Source organism: Lepisosteus oculatus, chromosome 18 (genome assembly GCF_040954835.1).
Source record: "Lepisosteus oculatus isolate fLepOcu1 chromosome 18, fLepOcu1.hap2, whole genome shotgun sequence".
NCBI lineage: Eukaryota > Metazoa > Chordata > Actinopteri > Semionotiformes > Lepisosteidae > Lepisosteus > Lepisosteus oculatus.
In genome coordinates this window covers 21,328,785-21,350,062 of record NC_090713.1, presented here as the reverse complement: position 1 = coordinate 21,350,062, position 21,278 = coordinate 21,328,785, and the positions used below count along the sequence as shown (strand labels likewise).

The 21,278-nt window shown below is 55.8% G+C and overlaps 1 protein-coding gene across 1 annotated transcript; it reads left to right on the top strand.

Annotated features, from left to right (window-relative positions):
• Nucleotides 1-5,210: 5,210 nt before the first annotated feature.
• Nucleotides 5,211-21,040, top strand: cnih2 (cornichon family AMPA receptor auxiliary protein 2). Its single transcript, XM_069180336.1, has 6 exons — nt 5,211-5,296; nt 10,252-10,320; nt 11,621-11,668; nt 13,753-13,865; nt 14,437-14,580; nt 15,269-21,040. The coding sequence occupies exons 1-6, from the start codon at nt 5,216-5,218 to the stop codon at nt 15,294-15,296; spliced, it is 483 nt and encodes a 160-aa protein (XP_069036437.1). The 5' UTR covers nt 5,211-5,215; the 3' UTR covers nt 15,297-21,040.
• The last annotated feature ends 238 nt before the right edge of the window (nt 21,041-21,278 follow it).

The following is a 21,278-nucleotide window of genomic DNA, read 5'->3' as shown; positions in this document are numbered from 1 at the left end:
AGGTGTGACAGTGCTGTCAGACTCCCACTGCACAGCAGTCTGATCTACTCCAGGTGTGACAGGGTTGTCAGTCAGACTCCCAGTGCACAGCAGTCCGATCCACTCCAGGTGTGACAGTGTTGTCAGTCAGACTCCCAGTGCGCAGCAGTCCGATCCGCTCCAGGTGTGACAGTGCTGTCAGTCAGACTCCCAATGCGCAGCAGTCCGATCTACTCCAGGTGTGACAGTGCTGTCAGTCAGACTCCTAATGCGCAGCAGTCCGATCTACTCCAGGTGTGACAGGGTTGTGAATCAGACTCCCAGTGTGCAGCAGTCTGATCCACTCCAGGTGTGACAGTGTTGTCAGACTCCCAGTGCGCAGCAGTCTGATCCGCTCCAGGTGTGACAGTGTTGTCAGACTCCCAGTGCGCAGCAGTCTGATCCGCTCCAGGTGTGACAGTGCTGTCAGACTCCCAGTGCGCAGCAGTCTGATCCACTCCAGGTGTTACTAGCCGCAGGGCCTTTCTATATTATCAATTAACACCCACCAGAGCTTTGTGATCACACGATTCCTGTAAGTTAGTAGCAGACAAGGCGCTGCTCCGCGCTCCACTGCGTCACAAGAGGCCTGATCGCCGAAGGCAGCAGCTTACCTGGCCCGTGGCAGCTCGGGCAGCTGCAGGAGCCTCAGCGGGGGGTGGGGGGGGCGAGAGACAGAGAGGGGACGACCCGCGGCCTGGCTCAAGACGCCACAGAGCCGGAGGGACGGCCGTCCAGTCCCACTGGAGCTGCCCGCGTGTGGCGTCTGTGATCGAGCGCTGTAATTTGAAGTCATGGCGGTATATTACAGCTGTTCATCACACCCTTTCCCCAGATTACAGCACTCCACTGGGATCGACGTGATTGCGTCTGGTAGGGGGGAGGGCTACCTGCCCGCCCAGAGAGTGATTCTAACGACTAATTACGACAGACCTGCCCTCTGTCAGTGGAAATAGAGGGAGGATGGAGGAGGAGGGTTATAGGACATCCCTATATCCTGATATCCCCTAAGGCTATCAGAGAGTCCTTCAAATCCAGGCTCAAGCCCTCTTCTCTAGAAGAGCCTTTACTGAACTGGTTCTGTTCTTTACTCCTGCGCTCCTGCTGTATTCAGGACCCCCATCTACCGTCTCCTCTCGCTGTGTGTTCTCATTTCTCTACCGCTGTTGTCGTCGTTCTGTAAAGCGCCTCGAGAAGCCACCTTTAAAGGCGCTATATAAAATGACGTTTATTTACCTGTGTTTATTTCTAGGCCCATCAGGCAGGACGTTGGCTACACCTGACAACCCCAGAGGCAGCAGCTCCTACCGCCACAGGGCCCTGCTGAGCCTTAGAGCTGAGCCCCCCCGGAGAGGAGCCCCCTCAGCCAAGGTGGTCCTGAGGCTCCCCGACACCAGCCAGCCTCAGGACCGCGGAGCTGCCACAGCACCGCTCGAAACCCACAACATCACAGCACGAGCCAAACAACACCGCCTCCGCCGCTGGGACACACGCCCGGACGCTAAAAAGACAAGGCGCACCAGCTGAGGATCAGGGCAAAGTAAGAGACAGCGAGGAGGGACAGACCCCAGAGAGGACAGGCTCAGTGACCACAGCCTGGACACACACACACACACTGGACACAGGCAGACCTGGCTGCCCAGAGAGGACAGGCTCAGTGACCACAGCCTGGACACACACACACACACACACACACTGGACACAGGCAGACCTGGCTGCCCAGAGAGGACAGGCTCAGTGACCACAGCCTGGACACACACACACTGGACACAGGCAGAGAGGACAGGCTCAGTAACCACAGCCTGGACGCACACACACTGGACACAGGCAGACCTGGCTGCCCAGAGAGGACAGGCTCAGTGACCACAGCCTGGACACATACACACACTGGACACAGGCAGACCTGGCTGCCCAGAGAGGACAGGCTCAGTGACCACAGCCTGGACACACACACACACACTGGACACAGGCAGACCTGGCTGTCCAGAGAGGACAGGCTCAGTGACCACAGCCTGGACACACACACTGGACACAGGCAGACCTGGCTGTCCAGAGAGGACAGGCTCAGTGACCACAGCCTGGACACACACACTGGACACAGGCAGACCTGCGCTCCAACAGTCAGTGGGGAGCAGCAGAGACAGAGACGCGCTTCCTACTGCACCGTGAGAAACACTCTGGGATCAGACAAACATTCTTCCCTCAAATAATTCTAATCCCAGAATTCCCACACCTGCCAGCTTCCAGAACAGCTCCCAGTCCTACTGGGGGAGGAAACTCGACAGAGCTGCAGCCCAGCGTGCAATCTCCTGTCCCAGCCCCGAGGAGCAGAGAGAGGGAGCCTCTCCAACAGTAATAATATGTTTTTGTTGTAAATGTCTGGTCCCTGTCACTGCCTCGGCGGCGCTGTAATTCATCGGCCACGCCGAGAAATCCCTGCGAGTTGGAGGAATTTGAATCGGAGAGGCAGGCAGGGAGGGAGGGAGACAGAGGGAGGGGAGGGCCAGAGGGGAGGAAAAGCTCTCTCTCTCTCTCACTCTCTCTCTCTCTCACACACACGGACCAGATCGCGCACAGACGGCAAGAGCACGGAGCGAGGGAGAGACAGATTCGGCAGCTGCCACTTCCAGCTCGTAGTCTTCAGCTTCATCCGCCTGCCGAGGCTGAGCCGACGAGCGAGGGAGAGGGAGAGAGGGAAGAGAGGGGCGGACCGCGCACAGCCGACAGAGAGAGAGAGAGAGAGGGGTGGTGGGGAGCCTGGGGAACCCCTCCCTCCGGGGCTACCTCTGAACCTCTGGACTGCACCCCGAAACCCCGGGACAGAGGGACCGAGGAGGAGAGAGCAGGGAGCAGGGAGGAAGTGAGTGCGCACAGGAGCGCGTCTCTGTGTGTGTATGTGTGTGTGTGCGCGCGGCTGTCGAACGTCGGATCTGGGGCTTCGGAATATCCGAACGGTCGACGGGGGGGGGGGGGGGTACCTCCATTCATAGCGACCTGGGGGGGGGGAATCGGGGGAGCAGGCCAGGGCGGGGAGGAGGGGAAGGAAGGAGAAGGAACCGGGAGAAGAGGACAAACGTTTCCGGGTCTGTCTTCAAATCCCCCCAGGTCCCTGCGTTGGAGCTGGCTGACGAGGAGCCCGGCCGGGGAGGAAGACAAGAGGACCGGGGATTAATTAAGAGGCCGGAAGAGGGAGCCTTGCAGCCCGACATGGCACCAGTCTCCCTGTGAGATTTCCCAGTTTTCTCCCTCCGCCCCCCCCTCCCGGCGAGAGAGGCCTCCTCCGTCCCGAGACACGTCCCCCCCCCCACCCCACTGCCACCCCCAACCCCAAGTAAGAACCCCCCGCCCCCCCCCACCGCGCCCGGCACCCCCTCCTCTACCCTCGTCGGACGCGGAGCGATCCACCGGTTGACGGAGCGATCCATCGACTGACCGACTGACCGACTGACCGACGGGGCCCGGACGGGGCCAGCCAGTTCCGGCGGAGGTCTCCCCCGAGCGGGGGGGGGGTGGGGGGGTGGGGGAAGGTACGATGGGCGTGTCGCGGACGCCGCGGGCACCCACGCGCCCCGCCGCGGGCCCGGCTGGCAGCACCCTGCGCCGCCCCCCTGCCGGATCCGTCTGAAAAAACCGGGGGATCCCCCAGGCCAGCGGAGGCACCCGCGCAGGCGCCGAGAGGAAGACCGCCGGCCCCGGAGGATAAGATCTCACCGGCCTCGCTGCCAGGATCCCTCCCAACATTCCCTGCAGTCTGCAGCTGCTGGGCTCTTCTTCCCAGTTTTTGATTACGTCGGGGGATTTTGGGGGTGCTCTGGAGCCCCCTGGCCCCTCCGCGCTGCGCTCCTGCCGTCACAGCCGGTCGTTAGCCGTTAACCCGGCATCGATATTCCCATTCCTGCCTGCGGCACTGCCCCCAAGATTCCCACAGCTTGATTTTTAATTCCCGCCGTTAGAACGATCCAGTCGGCAGCTGGGACTGAAAACGGCCCGCAGCTCTGCTGCTCCGCGGACTGTCGGCAGTCATATATAATACATGATGTTCGGATGTTGGCAGGCACGCGTGACTCTCTGCGCCGGTAGTGTTTGAAGCCTCGCTGTCGGTGTCGGGGGCCACCCTGCCAGCGGCCGTGCCGGTACCGTGTGTCCAGTGAGCTCTGGTCTCCTACTCCCTGCGCGGCCCCTGGGTTTTCAGAGAGCTGGGCAGGAGAGGAGAGAGGACAAAGCACAGCAAGCAGGAGAGAGGGTCTGGACAGAGGAGAGAGGACAAAGCACAGCGAGCAGGAGAGAGGGTCTGGACAGAGGAGAGAGGACAAAGCACAGCGAGCAGGAGAGAGGGTCTGGACAGAGGAGAGAGGACAAAGCACAGCGAGCAGGAGAGAGGGTCTGGACAGAGGAGAGAGGACAAAGCACAGCAAGCAGGAGAGAGGGTCTGGACAGAGGAGAGAAGAGAGAGGACAGCGAGCAGGAGAGAGGGTCTGGACAGAGGAGAGAAGAGAGAGGACAGCGAGCAGGAGAGAGGGTCTGGACAGAGGAGAGAGGAGAAAACGACAAAGCACAGCAAGCAGGAGAGAGGAGAAAACGACAAAGCACAGCGAGCAGGAGAGAGGATCTGGACAGAGGAGAGAGGACCTAGCACAGCGAGCAGGAGAGAGGGTCTGGACAGAGGAGAGAGGAGAGAGGACAAAGCACAGCGAGCAGAAGAGAGGGTCTGGACAGAGGAGAGAGGACAAAGCACAGCGAGCAGGAGAGAGGGTCTGGACAGAGGAGAGAAGAGAGAGGACAGAGGACAGCAAGCAAGAGAGAAGGTCTGGACAGAGGAGAGAGGAGAGAGGACAAAGCACAGCGAGCAGGAGAGAGGGTCTGGACAGAGGAGAGAGGAGAGAGGACAGCAAGAAGGAGAGAGGGTCTGGACAGAGGAGAGAGGAGAGAGGACAGCAAGAAGGAGAGAGGGTCTGGACAGAGGAGAAAGGACAGAGAGACAGGACAGAGGAGAGAGGAGAGGACAGCGAGCAGGAGAGAAGATCTGGACAGAGAGACAGGACAGAGGCCGGACAGAGGAGAGGGGAGAGAAGCAGGGCAGAGGAGGAGAGTGGACAGGGAGGAGGAGGGAGGAGGAAGCCGGGAACCGGACAGAGGAGAGAAGAGGAGGAGAGCGCTCGCTCTCCCTGCCCCCTCTTTGAGACTGGCGGGCAGTGCCATGGCGTTCACCTTCGCGGCTTTCTGCTACATGCTGACGCTGGTGCTGTGTGCTGCTCTCATCTTCTTCGTCATCTGGCACGTGAGTACAGAGCGGTTTTCTACATCGAGATTGCAAGTGAGACTGGAGTTACAGTCTGGAGTTACAGACTGAGACTACAGACTGGAGTTACAGACTGAGGTTACAGACTGGTGTTACAGACTGAGGTTACAGACTGAGGTTACAGACTGAAGTAACAGTCTGAGGTTACAGACTGGAGTTACAGACCGGAGTTACAGACTGAGGTTACAGACTGGAGTTACAGACTGAGGTTACAGACTGGTGTTACAGACTGAGGTTACAGACTGGAGTTACAGACTGAGGTTACAGACTGAGGTTACAGACTGAAGTAACAGTCTGAGGTTACAGACTGGAGTTACAGACTGGAGTTACAGACTGAGGTTACAGACTGGAGTTACAGACTGGAGTTACAGACTGAGGTTACAGACTGGAGTTACAGACTGGAGTTACAGACTGAGACTACAGACTGGGGTTACAGACTGGAGTAACAGACTGGGGTTACAGACTGCAGTTACAGACTGGAGTTACAGACTGGGGTTACAGACTGGTGTTACAGTCTGGAGTTACAGACTGGAGTTACAGACTGGAGTTACAGACTGGTGTTACAGACTGGAGTTACAGACTGAGGTTACAGACTGGAGTTACAGACTGGAGTTACAGACTGAGGTTACAGACTGGAGTTACAGACTGGAGTTACAGACTGAGGTTACAGACTGGAGTTACAGACTGGTGTTACAGACTGGAGTTACAGACTGAGGTTACAGACTGGAGTTACAGACTGGAGTTACAGACTGAGGTTACAGACTGGAGTTACAGACTGGAGTTACAGACTGAGGTTACAGACTGAGGTTACAGACTGGAGTTACAGACTGGAGTTACAGACTGGAGTTACAGACTGAGACTACAGACTGGAGTTACAGACTGGAGTTACAGACTGGAGTTACAGACTGAGGTTACAGACTGGAGTTACAGACTGGTGTTACAGACTGAGACTACAGACTGAGGTTACAGACTGGAGTTACAGACTGAGGTTACAGACTGGAGTTACAGACTGACACTACAGACTGAGGTTACAGACTGGAGTTACAGACTGGAGTTACAGACCGGAGTTACAGACCGGAGTTACAGACTGAGGTTACAGACTGGAGTTACAGACTGGAGTTACAGACTGGAGTTACAGACCGGAGTTACAGACTGAGGTTACAGACTGGAGTTACAGACTGAGGTTACAGACTGGAGTTACAGACTGACACTACAGACTGAGGTTACAGACTGGAGTTACAGTCTGGAGTTACAGACTGGAGTTGCAGACTGGAGTTACAGACTGAGGTTACAGTCTGGAGTAACAGACTGAGACTACAGACTGAGGTTACAGACTGGAGTTACAGACTGAGGTTACAGACTGAGGTTACAGACTGGAGTTACAGACTGAGGTTACAGACTGAGACTACAGACTGAGGTTACAGACTGGAGTTACAGACTGGTGTTACAGACTGAGACTACAGACTGAGGTTACAGACTGGAGTTACAGACTGAGGTTACAGACTGAGGTTACAGACTGGAGTTACAGACTGGAGTTACAGACTGGTGTTTCAGACTGGAGTTACAGACTGGAGTTACAGACCTGAGTTACAGACTGAGGTTACAGACTTGAGTTACAGACTGAGACTACAGACTGAGATTACAGACTGAGGTTACAGACTGGAGTTACAGACTGGTGTTACAGACTGGTGTTACAGACTGGAGTTACAGACTGGTGTTACAGACTGGAGTTACAGACCGGAGTTACAGACTGAGGTTACAGACTGGAGTTACAGACTGGAGTTACAGACCGGAGTTACAGACTGAGACTACAGACTGGAGTTACAGACTGAGACTACAGACTGAGGTTACAGACTGGAGTAATAGACTGAGGTTACAGACTGGAGTTGCAGACTGAGGTTACAGACTGAGACTACAGACTGGTGTTACAGACTGAGGTTACAGACTGAAACTACAGACTGGAGTTATAGACTGGAGTTACAGACTGAGGTTACAGACTGGAGTAACAGACTGAGACTACAGACTGAGGTTACAGACTGAGACTACAGACTGAGGTTACAGACTGGAGTTACAGACTGGAGTTACAGACTGGAGTTACAGACTGGTGTTACAGACTGGAGTTACAGACTGGTGTTACAGACTGAGGTTACAGACTGAGACTACAGACTCGTGTTACAGACTGAGGTTACAGACTGAAACTACAGACTGGAGTTATAGACTGGAGTTACAGACTGAGGTTACAGACTGAGACTACAGACTGAGGTTACAGACTGGAGTTACAGACTGGAGTTACAGACTGGAGTTACAGACTGGTGTTACAGACTGGAGTTACAGACTGGTGTTACAGACTGAGGTTACAGACTGAGACTACAGACTCGTGTTACAGACTGAGGTTACAGACTGAAACTACAGACTGGAGTTATAGACTGGAGTTATAGACTGGAGTTACAGACTGAGGTTACAGACTGAGACTACAGACTGAGGTTACAGACTGGAGTTACAGACTGGAGTTACAGACTGGTGTTACAGACTGGTGTTACAGACTGGAGTTACAGACTGAGGTTACAGACTGAGGTTACAGACTGAGACTACAGACTGGAGTTATAGACTGGCATTATTGCAGAAAATTGCATGAGTGTGCATGAGGCTATGTGACTGTCAGAGTGCTACGTTCTGGACTAAAGAGCTTCTCCTTTCAAATCCCAAAAGTCCAAGAGTAATCTGTTCTCGTCCTGTGTGGGGTTTCGTTCCATTCAAATACTGAATGCAAACCGAGTGGGAGTCAATGGGAGTCAATGGGAGTCAATTTCAAGGCCTCAGCACTGTGCGGATGTGTGTGTGTGTATGCGTCCGTGCCTGCGTGTAATTAATGAGGCTGTGCGGACCAGTGACAGGCTGTTGCATTATGAATGGATTATACAGAATCATCCAGGGACGTGGAGGCTGCCTGGAATCTACAGGTTCCCTCCAGTTACTCAGAGTGCTTGCAGGTTATTGATGAGCTCCTGCGCGGTGTTTTACAGGTCTGATAATGACAGAGCAGTTGGCATTAGGCAGGAGATCAGCAGGGGACGGGCTCCAGTTTGACACAGTATAGTCATTCGGGGGTTCTGACAATGGTATGACAATACCAATAGGACAGTCTGAATACTGGAGTGTCTCTCTTGTCACTCTGGGCTAACTGCGTCTCCCTTTTTCAAATTCAAAGACCTTTTTATTGGCAGGACTGGTGAATTGCAGTGTGGACTGCAAAGTAACATTTGGGATAATGACATACAGTGTATTATTTAACGAGAGGCTCACTCTCTGCTCCTCCGGGCTGTGGCAGGAGATCACACGCTGGGCTGCAGTAGGACTGGGAGCTGTTCTGGAAGCTGGCAGGTGTGGGAATACTGGGATTTTATTTCTTTATCGGAAGAATGTTTGTCTGATCCCAGAGTGTTTCTCACGGTGCAGTAGGAAGCGCGTCTCTGTCTCTGCTGCTCCCTGGGCAGCTGGGTCTGCCTGTGTCCAGTGTGTGTGTGTCCAGGCTGTGGTCACTGAGCCTGTCCTCTCTGGGCAGCTGGGTCTGCCTGTGTCCAGTGTGTGTGTGTGTGTCCAGGCTGTGGTCACTGAGCCTGTCCTCTCTGGGCAGCCGGGTCTGCCTGTGTCCAGTGTGTGTGTGTGTGTCCAGGCTGTGGTCACTGAGCCTGTCCTCTCTGGGCAGCCGGGTCTGCCTGTGTCCAGTGTGTGTGTGTGTGTCCAGGCTGTGGTCACTGAGCCTGTCCTCTCTGGGCAGCCGGGTCTGCCTGTGTCCAGTGTGTGTGTGTGTGTCCAGGCTGTGGTCACTGAGCCTGTCCTCTATGGGCAGACAGGTCTGCCTGTGTCCAGTGTGTGTGTGTGTCCAGGCTGTGGTCACTGAGCCTGTCCTCTCTGCCTGTGTCCAGTGTGTGTGTGTTCAGGCTGTGGTCACTGAGCCTGTCCTTTCTGGGCAGCCAGGTCTGCCTGTGTCCAGTGTGTGTGTGTGTCCAGGCTGTGGTCACTGAGCCTGTCCTCTCTGGGCAGCCAGGTCTGCCTGTGTCCAGTGTGTGTGTGTATGTGTGTGTGTGTGTGTGTGTGTGTGTGTGTGTGTGTGTGTGTGTGTGTGTGTCCAGGCTGTGTTCACTGAGCCTGTACGTCATCGGGCTCTGTTTCTCCTTGAGTCTGGTTTGCCCCTCTCCCACTCCTCCATCCCTGCCTGGCACGTCTGTCTCAGGGCAGCACCAGTTCCCTGGCTGCATCCCGGTGTGTCTCAGGCCAGCTCCTGACATGAACAGTGTGTGTGTGTGTTATGTTTTCTTTCTGGCGTGACGGAGTGCGTGTGTGTGTGCGTGCCTCCGCGTGTGTGTATGGGTTTTTATTGAAACATAATTGTGTTCCATCCATAACCCAGCCCCCCCCCCCTCTCCCCCCTCCACCCCTTCCCAGTCTCCAATCTCTCGCTTGGTTCTATAGTATCCATGGCGCTCGGTGGAGTGTTCATCTGGTTGCCGTGGCAACTGCATCTGTTTACAACAGAGCAGGGCCTGTGTCAATTGTGGATGCCTGCTCACCTCTGCACACACAGCTGAGGCTCTCTGGGCGGGGGGGTGGTGGTGGTGGGGGGTGACAGATACAGGGGGAGATGGAGGAGGGAGAAGAGTGAAATATGGAGGAGGAGAGAGAGACACTCCAGTCTCACACTGAACTCTACTCCTATCTCACACTGAACTCTACTCCAGTTCACACTGAGCTCTACGTCAGCTTCCCAGACCTGCTCCTCAATCTTCGATCTGTATTGATCAGCTATAGCTGGTCTATTGTCTTTGGCTTGCCAGCTCCAGTGCTCCAGTCGAGCCCTTCAGGATGAAAGGCTCGATATCGGGGGCTGCTGGGGGGTCTCTGTGATGTTGTGACTCTGCTCCTGTCTCTCGCAGATCATTGCCTTTGACGAGCTGCGCACAGACTTCAAGAACCCCATCGACCAGTGCAACCCAGCCCGCGCGGTGAGCTCTCACTGGGAGCACTGGGAGGAATGAGCAAGCTGTGGAGAGTGCCGGGGAGGGAGACTGGGAGAGGGGAGAGGGGGAGGGGCTGGGAGAGAGGGAGAGAGGGAGAGGAGGAGTGGGAGTAAGGGAGACACTGGGAGATGGTGAGTGGCAGGGAGGGATGGACACAGAGAGAGGGAAATGAGGAAGAGATGGGGCGAGAGGGTTCTGTACTGACACAAGTCTCTCCTCTTTCTTTCTCCTGTCTCTCTATCTCCTGTCTCTCCCTCCTGTTTCTCTCTCTCCTGTCTGTCTCTGGTTTCTCCCTCTCCTGTCTTTCTCTCTCCTGTCTCTTTCTCTCCTGTCTCTCTCCCTCTCCTGTCTCTCTCTCTCCTGTCTTTCTCTCTCCTGCCTATCTCTCTCTCCTGTTTTTCTCCTCTCTCTCTCCCTCTCCTGTCTCCCTCTCCTATCTCTCTCCTGTCTCCCTCTCCTGTCTCTCTCCTGTCTCTCCTATCTCTCTCTCCCTTTCCTGTCTCTCTCCTGTCTCTCTCCCTCTCCTGTCTCCCTCTCCTGTCTCTCTCTCTCTCCTGTCTCCCTCTCCTGTTTCTCTCTCTCCTGTCTCTCTCCTCTCTCCTGTCTCTCTCCTCTCTCTCCTGTCTCTCTCCCTCTCCTGTCTCTCTCCCTCTCCTGTCTCCCTCTCCTGTCTCTCTCTCTCTCCTGTCTCTCTCCTCCAGATGTCTGCTTTGGTACGAGAGTCTTTACCCTTCAAGCGCAGTGACTGTGGGCCTCCCTCCCTTCTGCACTTTCACTCTTCCTCTTCATCACCCTCTCCCTCCCTCCTCCCGTCTGCTTCCGCCCTCCTCTCACATGAATATGGCCGCTGTTACCTCGTTGTCTTGCCACTAATTAGCAGCGTACGGGATTGACGAATGCACTCAGACTGCAGCTCAGCTGTGTGCTGGCTCAGTGCCCAGGGATGAGGAGGACTGGGGGTTGGGGGGCGGCTTACAGATGGGATCTGTTAGCAGTGTTTAACCTTTGACCTCACCCCTCATGTTCCCCCATGTTCCCTTGACATACCTTTTGCGAATTTGTGGATGGTGGAGGAAGAGGAGGAGGGGGGGCGGGGGGGGTCTCACGACAACCAGGGGAGACTATAGCTCTGCGTGGACATTAGAAAAGTAACGTCTCTCTCTCCATCTCCCTCTCCCCCCTCTCCTCTCCCCTGGCTCACGATCCCTCTCTCCTCCTCGGCTGCCCCGTCTCTCTCTCTCTCTGTTCATCCCTCTATCCCACCCTCCCCTCCCTCTCTCCGCAGAGAGAACGCATCAAGAACATCGAAAGGATCTGTAACCTGCTGAGGAAGGTCGGTCTGTGCCCGGAGACTGGGGGTTCTCTTTCTGTGGGGAGGGGGGGGGGGAGTGGGGAGATCGATAGAAACGGTCACACATGACCAACCAGGGGACACAAGATAGGGTTTTGTGGGGATCTGAGGAGGAGGACGGGGGCTTTTGGGGGATCTGGGTAGGAGGATGGGGTTTCTGGGGGTCTGGGCAGGAGGATGGGTTTTGTGGGGGGTCTGGGGAGGAGGACGGGGGTTTCTGGGGGTCTGGGGAGGCGAGTAGGGGCTTCTGGGGGACTGGGGAGGAGGATGGGGGGTTTCTGGGGGTCTGGGGAGAGGGGGAGGGGCTTCAGGGGGTCTGGGGAGGAGGGTAGGGGTTTCTGGGGGTCTGGGGAGGAGGACAGGGGTTTCTGGGGGTCTGGGGAGGCGAGTAGGGGCTTCTGGGGGACTGGGGAGGAGGATGGGGGTTTCTGGGGGTCCAGGGAGGAGGACTGGGGTTTCTGGGGGTCTGGGGAGGAGGACAGGGGTTTCTGGGGGTCCGGGGAGGAGGGTAGGGGTTTCTGGGGGTCTGGGGAGGAGGACAGGGGTTTCTGGGGGTCTGGGGAGGAGGGTAGGGGTTTCTGGGGGTCCGGGGAGGGGGTTAGGGGCTCCTGGTGGTCCGGGGAGGGGGGCAGTGGTCGTTAAGGGAGGTGGAAAGAGCAGGAGATGGACTGTGCCAGTCGCGTGTTCGCGAGTTCTACAGTGACCGCCGGATGAATTCGTTCGCGGTGTGCACCTGCTCTCCCCCTCTCTCTGCGCTGGGCTGGCAGACTCTCTCCCTCTTTCACCTCCCCTTCCCTCCCGCTGCTCTGTGCCTCCCCGTGTTCCCCCTCTCACCTCCTGTTCCGCCGTGACCAATCCACCAATCACCTCACTGCGTCTCTCCTCGCGTTGCCTAGGAAACCGGCGTTGTGTTGCCATGGTGACTCCACCCCCCCCCAGCTCCATCCTGCTGGCAGGGTCTGCATTATAACGCACAGCTTCACTGATTAATACAACTCCACAAGACACTCCAAACCACTTTCATCTGCTCGAGTCAAGCCTGGAGAGAGGGAGAGAGATCAGGAGAGAGGAAGGAGCTGGGAGAGAGATCAGGAGAGAGGAAGGAGCTGGGAGAGAGGGAGAGAGAGAGGGATTGGGAGAGAGGGGGAGAGAGAGGGGGATTTGGAGAGGGTGAGGGAGAGAGAGAGGAATTGGGAGAGAGAAGGAGAGAGAGAGGGATTGGGAGAGGGTGAGGGAGAGAGGGAGAGGGAGAGAGAGAGGGATTGGGAGAGAGAAGGAGAGAGAGAGGGATTGGGAGAGGGTGAGGGAGAGAGGGAGAGGGAGAGAGAAGGAGAGAGAGAGGGATTGGGAGAGAGAAGGAGAGAGAGAGGGATTGGGAGAGGGTGAGGGAGAGAGGGAGAGGGAGAGAGAAGGAGAGAGAGAGGGATTGGGAGAGGTGAGGGAGAAAGGGAGTGAGAGAGGGATTGGGAGAGAGAAGGAGAGAGAGAGGGATTGGGAGAGGGTGAGGGAGAGAGGGAGAGGGAGAGAGAAGGAGAGAGAGAGGGATTGGGAGAGGTGAGGGAGAAAGGGAGTGAGAGAGGGATTGGGAGAGAGAAGGAGAGAGAGAGGGATTGGGAGAGGGTGAGGGAGAGAGGGAGAGAGAGAGGGATTGGGAGAGGGTGAGGGAGAGAGGGATTGGGAGAGAGAAGGATTGGGAGAGAGGGATTGGGAGAGGGAGAGGGAGAGAGGGTGAGAGAGATAAGGAAAGAGAGAAGATTGGGCAGAGAGAGATGTGAGGGTTTAGGAACAGAGAGATCTTCCAACAGCATTTTATATAGCAGGGCACACACCTGAGACAGGCTTTAAACTAGGGCTGGGGTTCTGGGGGGTATCTGGGAAGCCCTGTCCCATTTCCAAAGGGAAGTCAAACACGTCAGTGACTAAGGACCTGAAAGCCGTGTTTTGAATAAGAGCACTTAGGCTGCTGAGATGATGCAGTTAAGTCCTTCAGAGCCCAGGCAGAAGGAGCTGTGTGGCCCTTTGGTACCAGGAACGAGAAAAACTAACTGTGTGAATGGCGCCCCCAGCTGGTCGTCCCGGAGTACTCCATCCACGGGCTGTTCTGCCTGATGTTCATGTGCGCTGCAGAGTGGGTGACCCTGGGCCTCAACATCCCCCTACTCTTCTACCATCTGTGGAGGTAGGCTGGACCTGCTGACCTTTGAACTTTGACCCTTTGTATCTATGACCTCCAACAGGGATGTCTCTTTAAATGCTCTTTTTAGCCCTTCCCTTCACTTGGGCCTAAAGCGTCCCTGTAAAACCTTTAAGTGGGTTTGTTCTGGAGTGCACTGGACTCCACTAGCCCTTGTTGGACAGGGCAGAGTTGAAACGTTTATGGAAAGGGCCGTGTTTGTTTGCACAGGAGACTTTGGGGGTGGGGGGGGGGGGGGTTAATTTCAGGGAAGACTCAGATGCTAATCAGGGGTTTTGAACCCTAACCTTGTGATCCTTGACCAACTTTACCCACAATCCACTGTGTAAAGTTGAACTTTAACCTCTAACCCTGACGCTGACCCTTTAATTGTTGGTCTGGCACTGACCTTTGACCCCTGACCCCAGTTGTAACACTTAACCTCCATTTGTCTTTTTGTTCTTTCTCCGCTTGTCCCTGGACTCTCCTTTCCTCGACCCTCCTCTTTTCATCTTTTTCCATCTGTCTTCTCCCCCTCTCCCTCCCTTCTTCCCTCCATCCCCCTCTCCCCCTCCAGGTATTTCCATCGGCCAGCGGATGGGTCAGAGGTCATGTATGACCCTGTGAGTGTGATGAACGCCGACATCCTCAACTACTGCCAAAAAGAGTCCTGGTGCAAATTGGGCTTCTACCTGGTCTCCTTCTTTTATTACCTGTACAGGTAAGAGCTCACCTGAGCCCCACTCCTCCATGACACAGTAAAGCCCAGTGAGATCAGGGTAAAAGCACAGTCCAGCGCAGAAAAGCCCAGGGAGATCAGGGTAAAAGCACAATCCAGCGCAGTAAAGCCCAGTGAGATCAGGGTAAAAGGACAGTCCAGCGCAGTAAAGCCCAGTGAGATCAGGGTAAAAGGACAGTCCAGCACAGTAAAGCCCAGTGAGATCAGGGTAAAAGCACAGTCCAGCGCAGTAAAGCCCAGTGAGATCAGGGTAAAAGCACAGTCCAGCGCAGAAAAGCCCAGTGAGATCAGGGTAAAAGCACAGTCCAGCGCAGAAAAGCCCAGGGAGATCAGGGTAAAAGCACAATCCAGCGCAGTAAAGCCCAGTGAGATCAGGGTAAAAGGACAGTCCAGCACAGTAAAGCCCAGTGAGATCAGGGTAAAAGCACAGTCCAGCGCAGTAAAGCCCAGTGAGATCAGGGTAAAAGAACAGCACAGGGCGGTAATATAAGGAGAAATGGGGTATTAATTAATCAACTTACCACATCTGGCACCTACGTCTGGGACGTATATAGTTACATACCGGAAACTCTAATTTAGAGCGAATCCTTTCTGAGAAATAGAAAGAACTGATGACAAAGAGAAGGAGCAGGCAGATGTTGTGACAGTGTCCCCTCTCTCCGTTTCCCAGAATGGTCTACACACTGGTCAGCTTTTAATCCCCAGAGGCTGGCTCGTCTCCCTCCGGACACCAAGAGCAAACTCCCAGGACATGGGGGAGCAGAACATAACATTCCCTCCAATTCCCTATGCCCCGTTCTCCCACATTCCCAAAACAAGGAGGAGGAGGAGGAGGAGGAGGTGAGAGACTAGGAATTTCCCCCCCGAGACGCCCCGGGGAGAAATCTAGGCGCGCACATTATAAATCCCCAATAAAAACGAAAAAACATAAAAATGAGGCGGATGGGATGGGGACGGACACTTTTTTCCGGCACACAGCAGGAGAGGCAGTTTGGGTCGCTGAACGTGAGAAAGGAAGGGGAGAGGGGGGTGTCTCCCCGCTCCCCCCCCCCCAAAAAAAAACGGGATCGCATGTCCTTTGGCTCTGCTGAGCCGACCTGCTTTCAGACGCAGCGATGCCGGCGTGGTCTGGGCACCGCCGCGATCCCTGTGTTCTCGACTTTTGCCCCCGAAGAGCTCTCCGGATTCTGTGCCCGAACGTGCCCTGCTCTTCCGACCACCTCCCTCCCTCCCCTCCCATCTGGGAAAAGGCCTGGGCGTTACCGGATGCCCACCTTAGCCCGTGGTGGGCCGGGGGCTCGACTCAGGCAGCCTCTGCCTGATTGTCGAGGCCCAGTGGGAGGGGGAGGCGGGGATGCAGGGAGCCGTACTGGGCTAGCGGAGCGCTAAGACAGAGCTAAGGGGTGAATTCCCTGTGGGGAAAAAAAAAAGGGGATTTTACACCCGGCACACGATCGCCCCTGCTTGCTTCCGTGCTGTCACTCTGCTCCCTTGCCAGTTTGCCTGCTGTCCTTCTCCGTGCGCGTGTGCTTCTGTCACTCCTCCGGCCTCCTGCCCGCGCTCCCTCCCACCACCGCCGCGCGACGCCGAAGCTCCGTGCGGGCCCCCCCCTCCGTGTGCCGGAAAAGGGACAGCGCTCCCCGAGGAAGGGGTTTACGCCGAAGTCTGGAACTGTGCTCATCGCCGGAGCCCGCAGACACTGGGAAGGGGAGCGGCGGCCAACCGCAGCACGTTTGGAAGCTCGGCTTCGGGAACGCGTGACACTGCTCCCAGCCAGTCGGAGTGGCCGGATTCAGCCAATCGGAGAGCAGGAAGGGCCCGCCCAGGATGGAGATTGGCTAGCCAATGCTTGACACAAGTCCCAGCCAATTGGAGAGCAGGAAGGACCCGCCCAACAAGGGGATTGGCTAGCCAATGCTTGACACAAGTCCCAACCAATAGGAGAGCAGGAAGGACCCACCAAGCAAGGGGATTGGCTAGCCAATGTTTGAGACAAGTGCCAACCAATCGGAGAGCAGGAAGGACCCGCCCAGAAAGGGGATTGGCTAGCCAATGCTTGACACAAGTCCCAACCAATAGGAGAGCAGGAAGGACCCACCAAGCAAGGGGATTGGCTAGCCAATGTTTGAGACAAGTGCCAACCAATAGGAGAGCAGGAAGGACCCACCCAGCAAGGGGATTGGCTAGCCAGCAGCAGGGCTCATTTACTGCGCCCCCAGTGTCTCCTGGGTAATGCTCCGCCCACGTTCTCAGTTCCACAGCGGGTCCAATTAGCTAATTAGCATCTGCGTCTTTAACGAAGTGAAGGCCCCCCGTGTCCCTGCACCATAAAAGTTCATGAGAAAGATCCTATAAGGTGTCTCACGCATGAGCTCAACAACGCGTGCTGGAACAGAAACCCCGAGGCCCTCCAGGCTGTGAGGCTGAGCGAGCAGCTGCTCCCGAGTCTCGCCCCGCGGGGACAGACAACAACCTGGGGACATCGGGGCCCTCCTGCGTCTCAGATCCGCCGAGGGGAGGGGCCGGGGGGGGGGAACCAGGGGGAGACCCCGCGGCCGCCCTGGAGATTCGGAGCTGCCGAACGCGGCGTGGAATAACAAGAACGTTGCAGCACAACCCGCCGGACTGGGATAGATCAGGACACGGCGGAGAGCACCATCCAGAGGTGGGCACGCAGGCCATCTGGCTGGTGGAGGCTTCTTGCAGCCAGTTCTGGGAACTGGAACTGTATTCCCCACTACGGCCCAGCTATATGGTGCACTGTCCGGGCTGTTGCTTTCCTGCTGAAGGAGCTCCACTGGCCTCGTCTGCAGGCTTGGGCACCTCTGGCAGGTGTCGCCCGGTGTCCAGCCGCGGGTGACTTGGAGAGACCTGCGCGCCCGGCTGGACTCCGGCCCAGGGGAACCGGGGGTGTGGCCGCAAACCCCGCTGGGACTTCCGTGAGGGAGGCCGAAGCCAGACGCGTCCCCCTCTGGACCCTCCCATCACCCCGCCCCTCCGGGTTGAATCCGCCAACCCGCCTTCAGCACTGGCAGTCAAGCCCCGCCCCCGCCCCGCCTCCACTCCCTAGAGCTCCGCCCCCCCAGCTCAACCCCTAGAGGTGGGTCGTCCAATCCCTTTCCTGGTCTCTAGCTCCGCCTCTAGCCCAGGCCCTAGCCCCGCCCCACCATGGTGACCGACAGAGGTCTATTTTGGGCTCTGGATTCTGGACCTTCTACAATCTGCAGCAGTAGGATAAACTCTTTCCGAAGAAATCCCTCGTTGTGGTGGTGGACGGGGGGGTGACATTGAAATTTTGGGGGGCAGGACTGCAGCAGGACTCCTTTATCAGTGTGGAACACTGCCCTGCCCCCCCAGAATAAGGGGGAGACAGTGGGGAAGAGGAGGACCAAAAGCAGATGTAGGACACGAGGAAGATGCTCTGGACTCTGGGGCGGGGGGGGGATCCCCCCAGTATTACAATAGCGCCCTTCCCATATCCTTCCCTTGTCCACTCCTCCCAATTCCACAGCCACAGGTGTCCAACAGGACTGATCCATCAGCTCGGGAAGGACTCGGAAAAACTGGGCAGAGGGCAGAGGGGCGTGTGCGCGGATGGTGAGGAAGAGGGAGGTTTTACTCGGGGTGACGTTGATGACACCCCGTCTTCAGATCAGCCCGTTTTCCAGCTCCGATCTTGGCTGCGTGACTGAGGACCGACCGGTATCGCGAGGCGTGCCGATGAGACGGGTCGCCCGGTTTCGGGCAGCTGGACGCAGAACACTGCCGACTGGCGACTGGGGCGAAGGGGCCCCTTGGGGACCATGGGAAACGTGAATCACGACAAGAGGCACCAGGGGGCGCTACGTCACCTGATGTGTGTGTGTGCGTGCGTGCGTGCGTGTGTGTGTGTTTGCATGTCCCCGTGATGGACACCAGACATTTTACTGATCCCATGCGGCCCAGGAGAGCAGTGTTGCTGCCTCGCAGTTCTGGGGCCTGGGTTCAGTTCTGGACCCCGGGGTGCTGTCGGGGTGGAGTCTGCATGTTAAAAATTTCTGTGTCTGTGTGGGCCCTTGCGATGGATTGGCATCCTGTCCCATGTCCCCGAATCAGATAAAGGGGTTAGAAAACGGATGAATGGATCCATGTTTCCCATGATCCCACTTGTACACGGACCCAGTTTTATGTCCCCGGAGCGGACAGATTTTCGGGATACAGCTGCAGGAATAGGCTGGTTCATTTCCCAATCACCCCTGCTGTACTGCCAGGATTTCCGAGACATTCCTAATCGCAGGCTGGATTTCTGGACCCAACTGTCTTCTGGGTATTGAGTCGACTGCACCCTAATTTTTCCAGTTTGTCTTAATTTGCCTAATCCTCCCCCCTCCCCCCCCCAACACACACACACACACTGTCATTTCCAGTTTCTGAAAACAAAGCAGCTTCGGTAAAATTTCAATTTGCCCACACTGGCAAGGGCCCAATTACAGTCTCTCGTTAAGAGGATCAATTAGCTAACGGAATGGAATTGTGAAGTGGCGGGGGGGCTTTTGCTGCTGAGAATCTGGGCACTGGAGCAGTCGGAGTGTCTCCGGGGCTCGGAGGCATGTCTCTGTGGGCCAGGGGTCCGAACCTGATCCTACAGGGCCCTGCCTGGTGATTCATCCCTGTGCCCACCTATTTATTTCGGGGGTTTGGAGGAGACGGGGTGAGGCTCGGTGGCAGAGGGGTCAGCATGGCTGTGTTGCAGCCTGTTGCAGGTTCAATTCCAGTCCTGGGGGTTGCTGTCCGTGTGGAGTTTGCGTGCTCTCCCCAAGTGTGGGTGGGTCCTGGTGGGAGTGTGAGTGTGGGTGTGTCAGTGTCTGTGTGTGTGCCCTGTGATGATGGACTGGCGTCCTGTCCGGGGTGCAGCCTGCCTTGCGCCTGGTGCTTGCTGGGAAGGGCTCTGGCTCCCCCCTGCGACCCTGAGTTGAAGGAAGCAGCTGGAAACTGGTTGGGTGGATGAGGAAGACATTGCAGGACGGGCTTCTTGATCATTAATAATATGGCTGCGATTAGGGCTGAGCAGATGGGCATGCAGTCATGAAAGTGTGTGTGTGTGTGTGTAATTCGTTTGTGTGCCATGTTGAGGAACGATCTCAGTCAGCTTTTACTCTCCCACCCCATGATCCCAGACTCCTGCCCTGGGACGGGGGGGGGGGGGGGGGTGAGGACACTATCCCAACAGGCTCCTCTTAAACTGGGGTTCCCAAATTCTGGTCCAGGAACCCCCCCCATCCTCATCCGACAGTCTGGACTCAGTGCGGATGCACAGTTATTACCTGGATAGCCAACCAGCTGATGACCTGCTACTGCTGTACAGTACAGTTGTGCAGTAGGTGGTTACTGGTGGCTACTAGTTTGGGAATTTAGCTAGTTGAGCAGTTTGCTAGGCAGTTGTAGCTTGAGGTGGTTGTAAGTCAACTGTGTTGGTGACTTCAACTCACCAACTCGCACACCTACCCAGCAGCCGGGTTCCGGCGTTAAACTCCTGGGCCGGTTGGCTTGGAGGGCGAGATCAGTGATAAGTTAAGCAGGTTAGCGGGTGGGTTATCTGGTCGGGGGACTAGATAGCGAGTGGAAATGAGTAAGCCTGCCCCTGGGTTGAGGGGGGGAGCAGGGTGGGTCGAGGCCAAGGGCACCAGTATGATTGCATGGCGGGTTAGTTGGGTAGTTAGTTGGGTAGTTAGTGTGCCAGCTGGTTAAACGAGCCAGGGAGCGAGTTGTGTAGATATGGGGGGGGGTTAGTGGAATCTGTAGCTGGGTTGTCTAGTGAGTGAGTTAGTGAGATAAGCTGTTAGATAGGGGACATGCAGGTGGGTTGGTTATTGAGTTAGTTGACAGATTGGTTTGTGAGTGGACTAGATAAGGGGTACATTAGAGTAGATGTGATAGCTGGGTTACCTGAGTGGCAGATTAGTGTGCTGTAGGGTCTGTTGGCAGATTAGTTAGCTGGTTAGTAGCCTAGGGTTCCCAGTGCAGGCGCCTCAGTATTCCAACACTTGTGACCCCCTGACTTCACACCTCAAGGAACTGGGGGTGTCATCCAATACCGATCTGCGTTTCGATGTCGTTACCAAAAGGACTTAATTAATGACAATCGTTCAAAGCACAAGGGACTAGGGGGAGAGGGGAGGGGGCTTTTCAATCATGTTGGGTGTGAGTTTTCTATCCTGGTTCGAGGTTTCCTGTCCTTTCGTCAGTACATGTTGTTGAAGAACAGAAAAAAAAATGCTTAAAATAACACCTTCGCTTTGTAAATGTCTTTTATAAACGATGTGATTCCTGGATCACTGTATATCTCTTCACTGTTTCACTACTGTTTCTAGTTTGTACTTGAATTAACAAATGAATATACGGTATTAAATAATATATATGAGCATACTACACATATTCTAATAAAACAGTGTGTCTGAAATAAGCTTGTAGTCCTCAGTGTTGTTCTTCCCTGGAAATGGATCACAGACAACACACACACACACACACACACACACACACACATACACACACATACACACACACACACCACCTTCCTTTCTTCATCTCTGTCTCTAGCCCTCTCTCCCCTCTCTCTCTCTATCTGTCCTTCTCCCTCTCCTCTCTCTCCCTCTCTGTCTCTCTCCCTCTCTTCCCCCTCTCTGTCTCTCTCCCTCTCTCCC

Coding starts and splice junctions, on each gene's coding strand:
- cnih2 (XM_069180336.1), top strand. CDS start 5,216: ATGGCGTTCACCTTCGCGGCTTTCTGCTACATGCTGACGCTGGTGCTG. Junction 10,321..11,620: donor AGTGCAACCCAGCCCGCGCG/GTGAGCTCTCAC, acceptor CTCTCTCCGCAG/AGAGAACGCATCAAGAACAT. Junction 13,866..14,436: donor CTCTTCTACCATCTGTGGAG/GTAGGCTGGACC, acceptor CTCCCCCTCCAG/GTATTTCCATCGGCCAGCGG.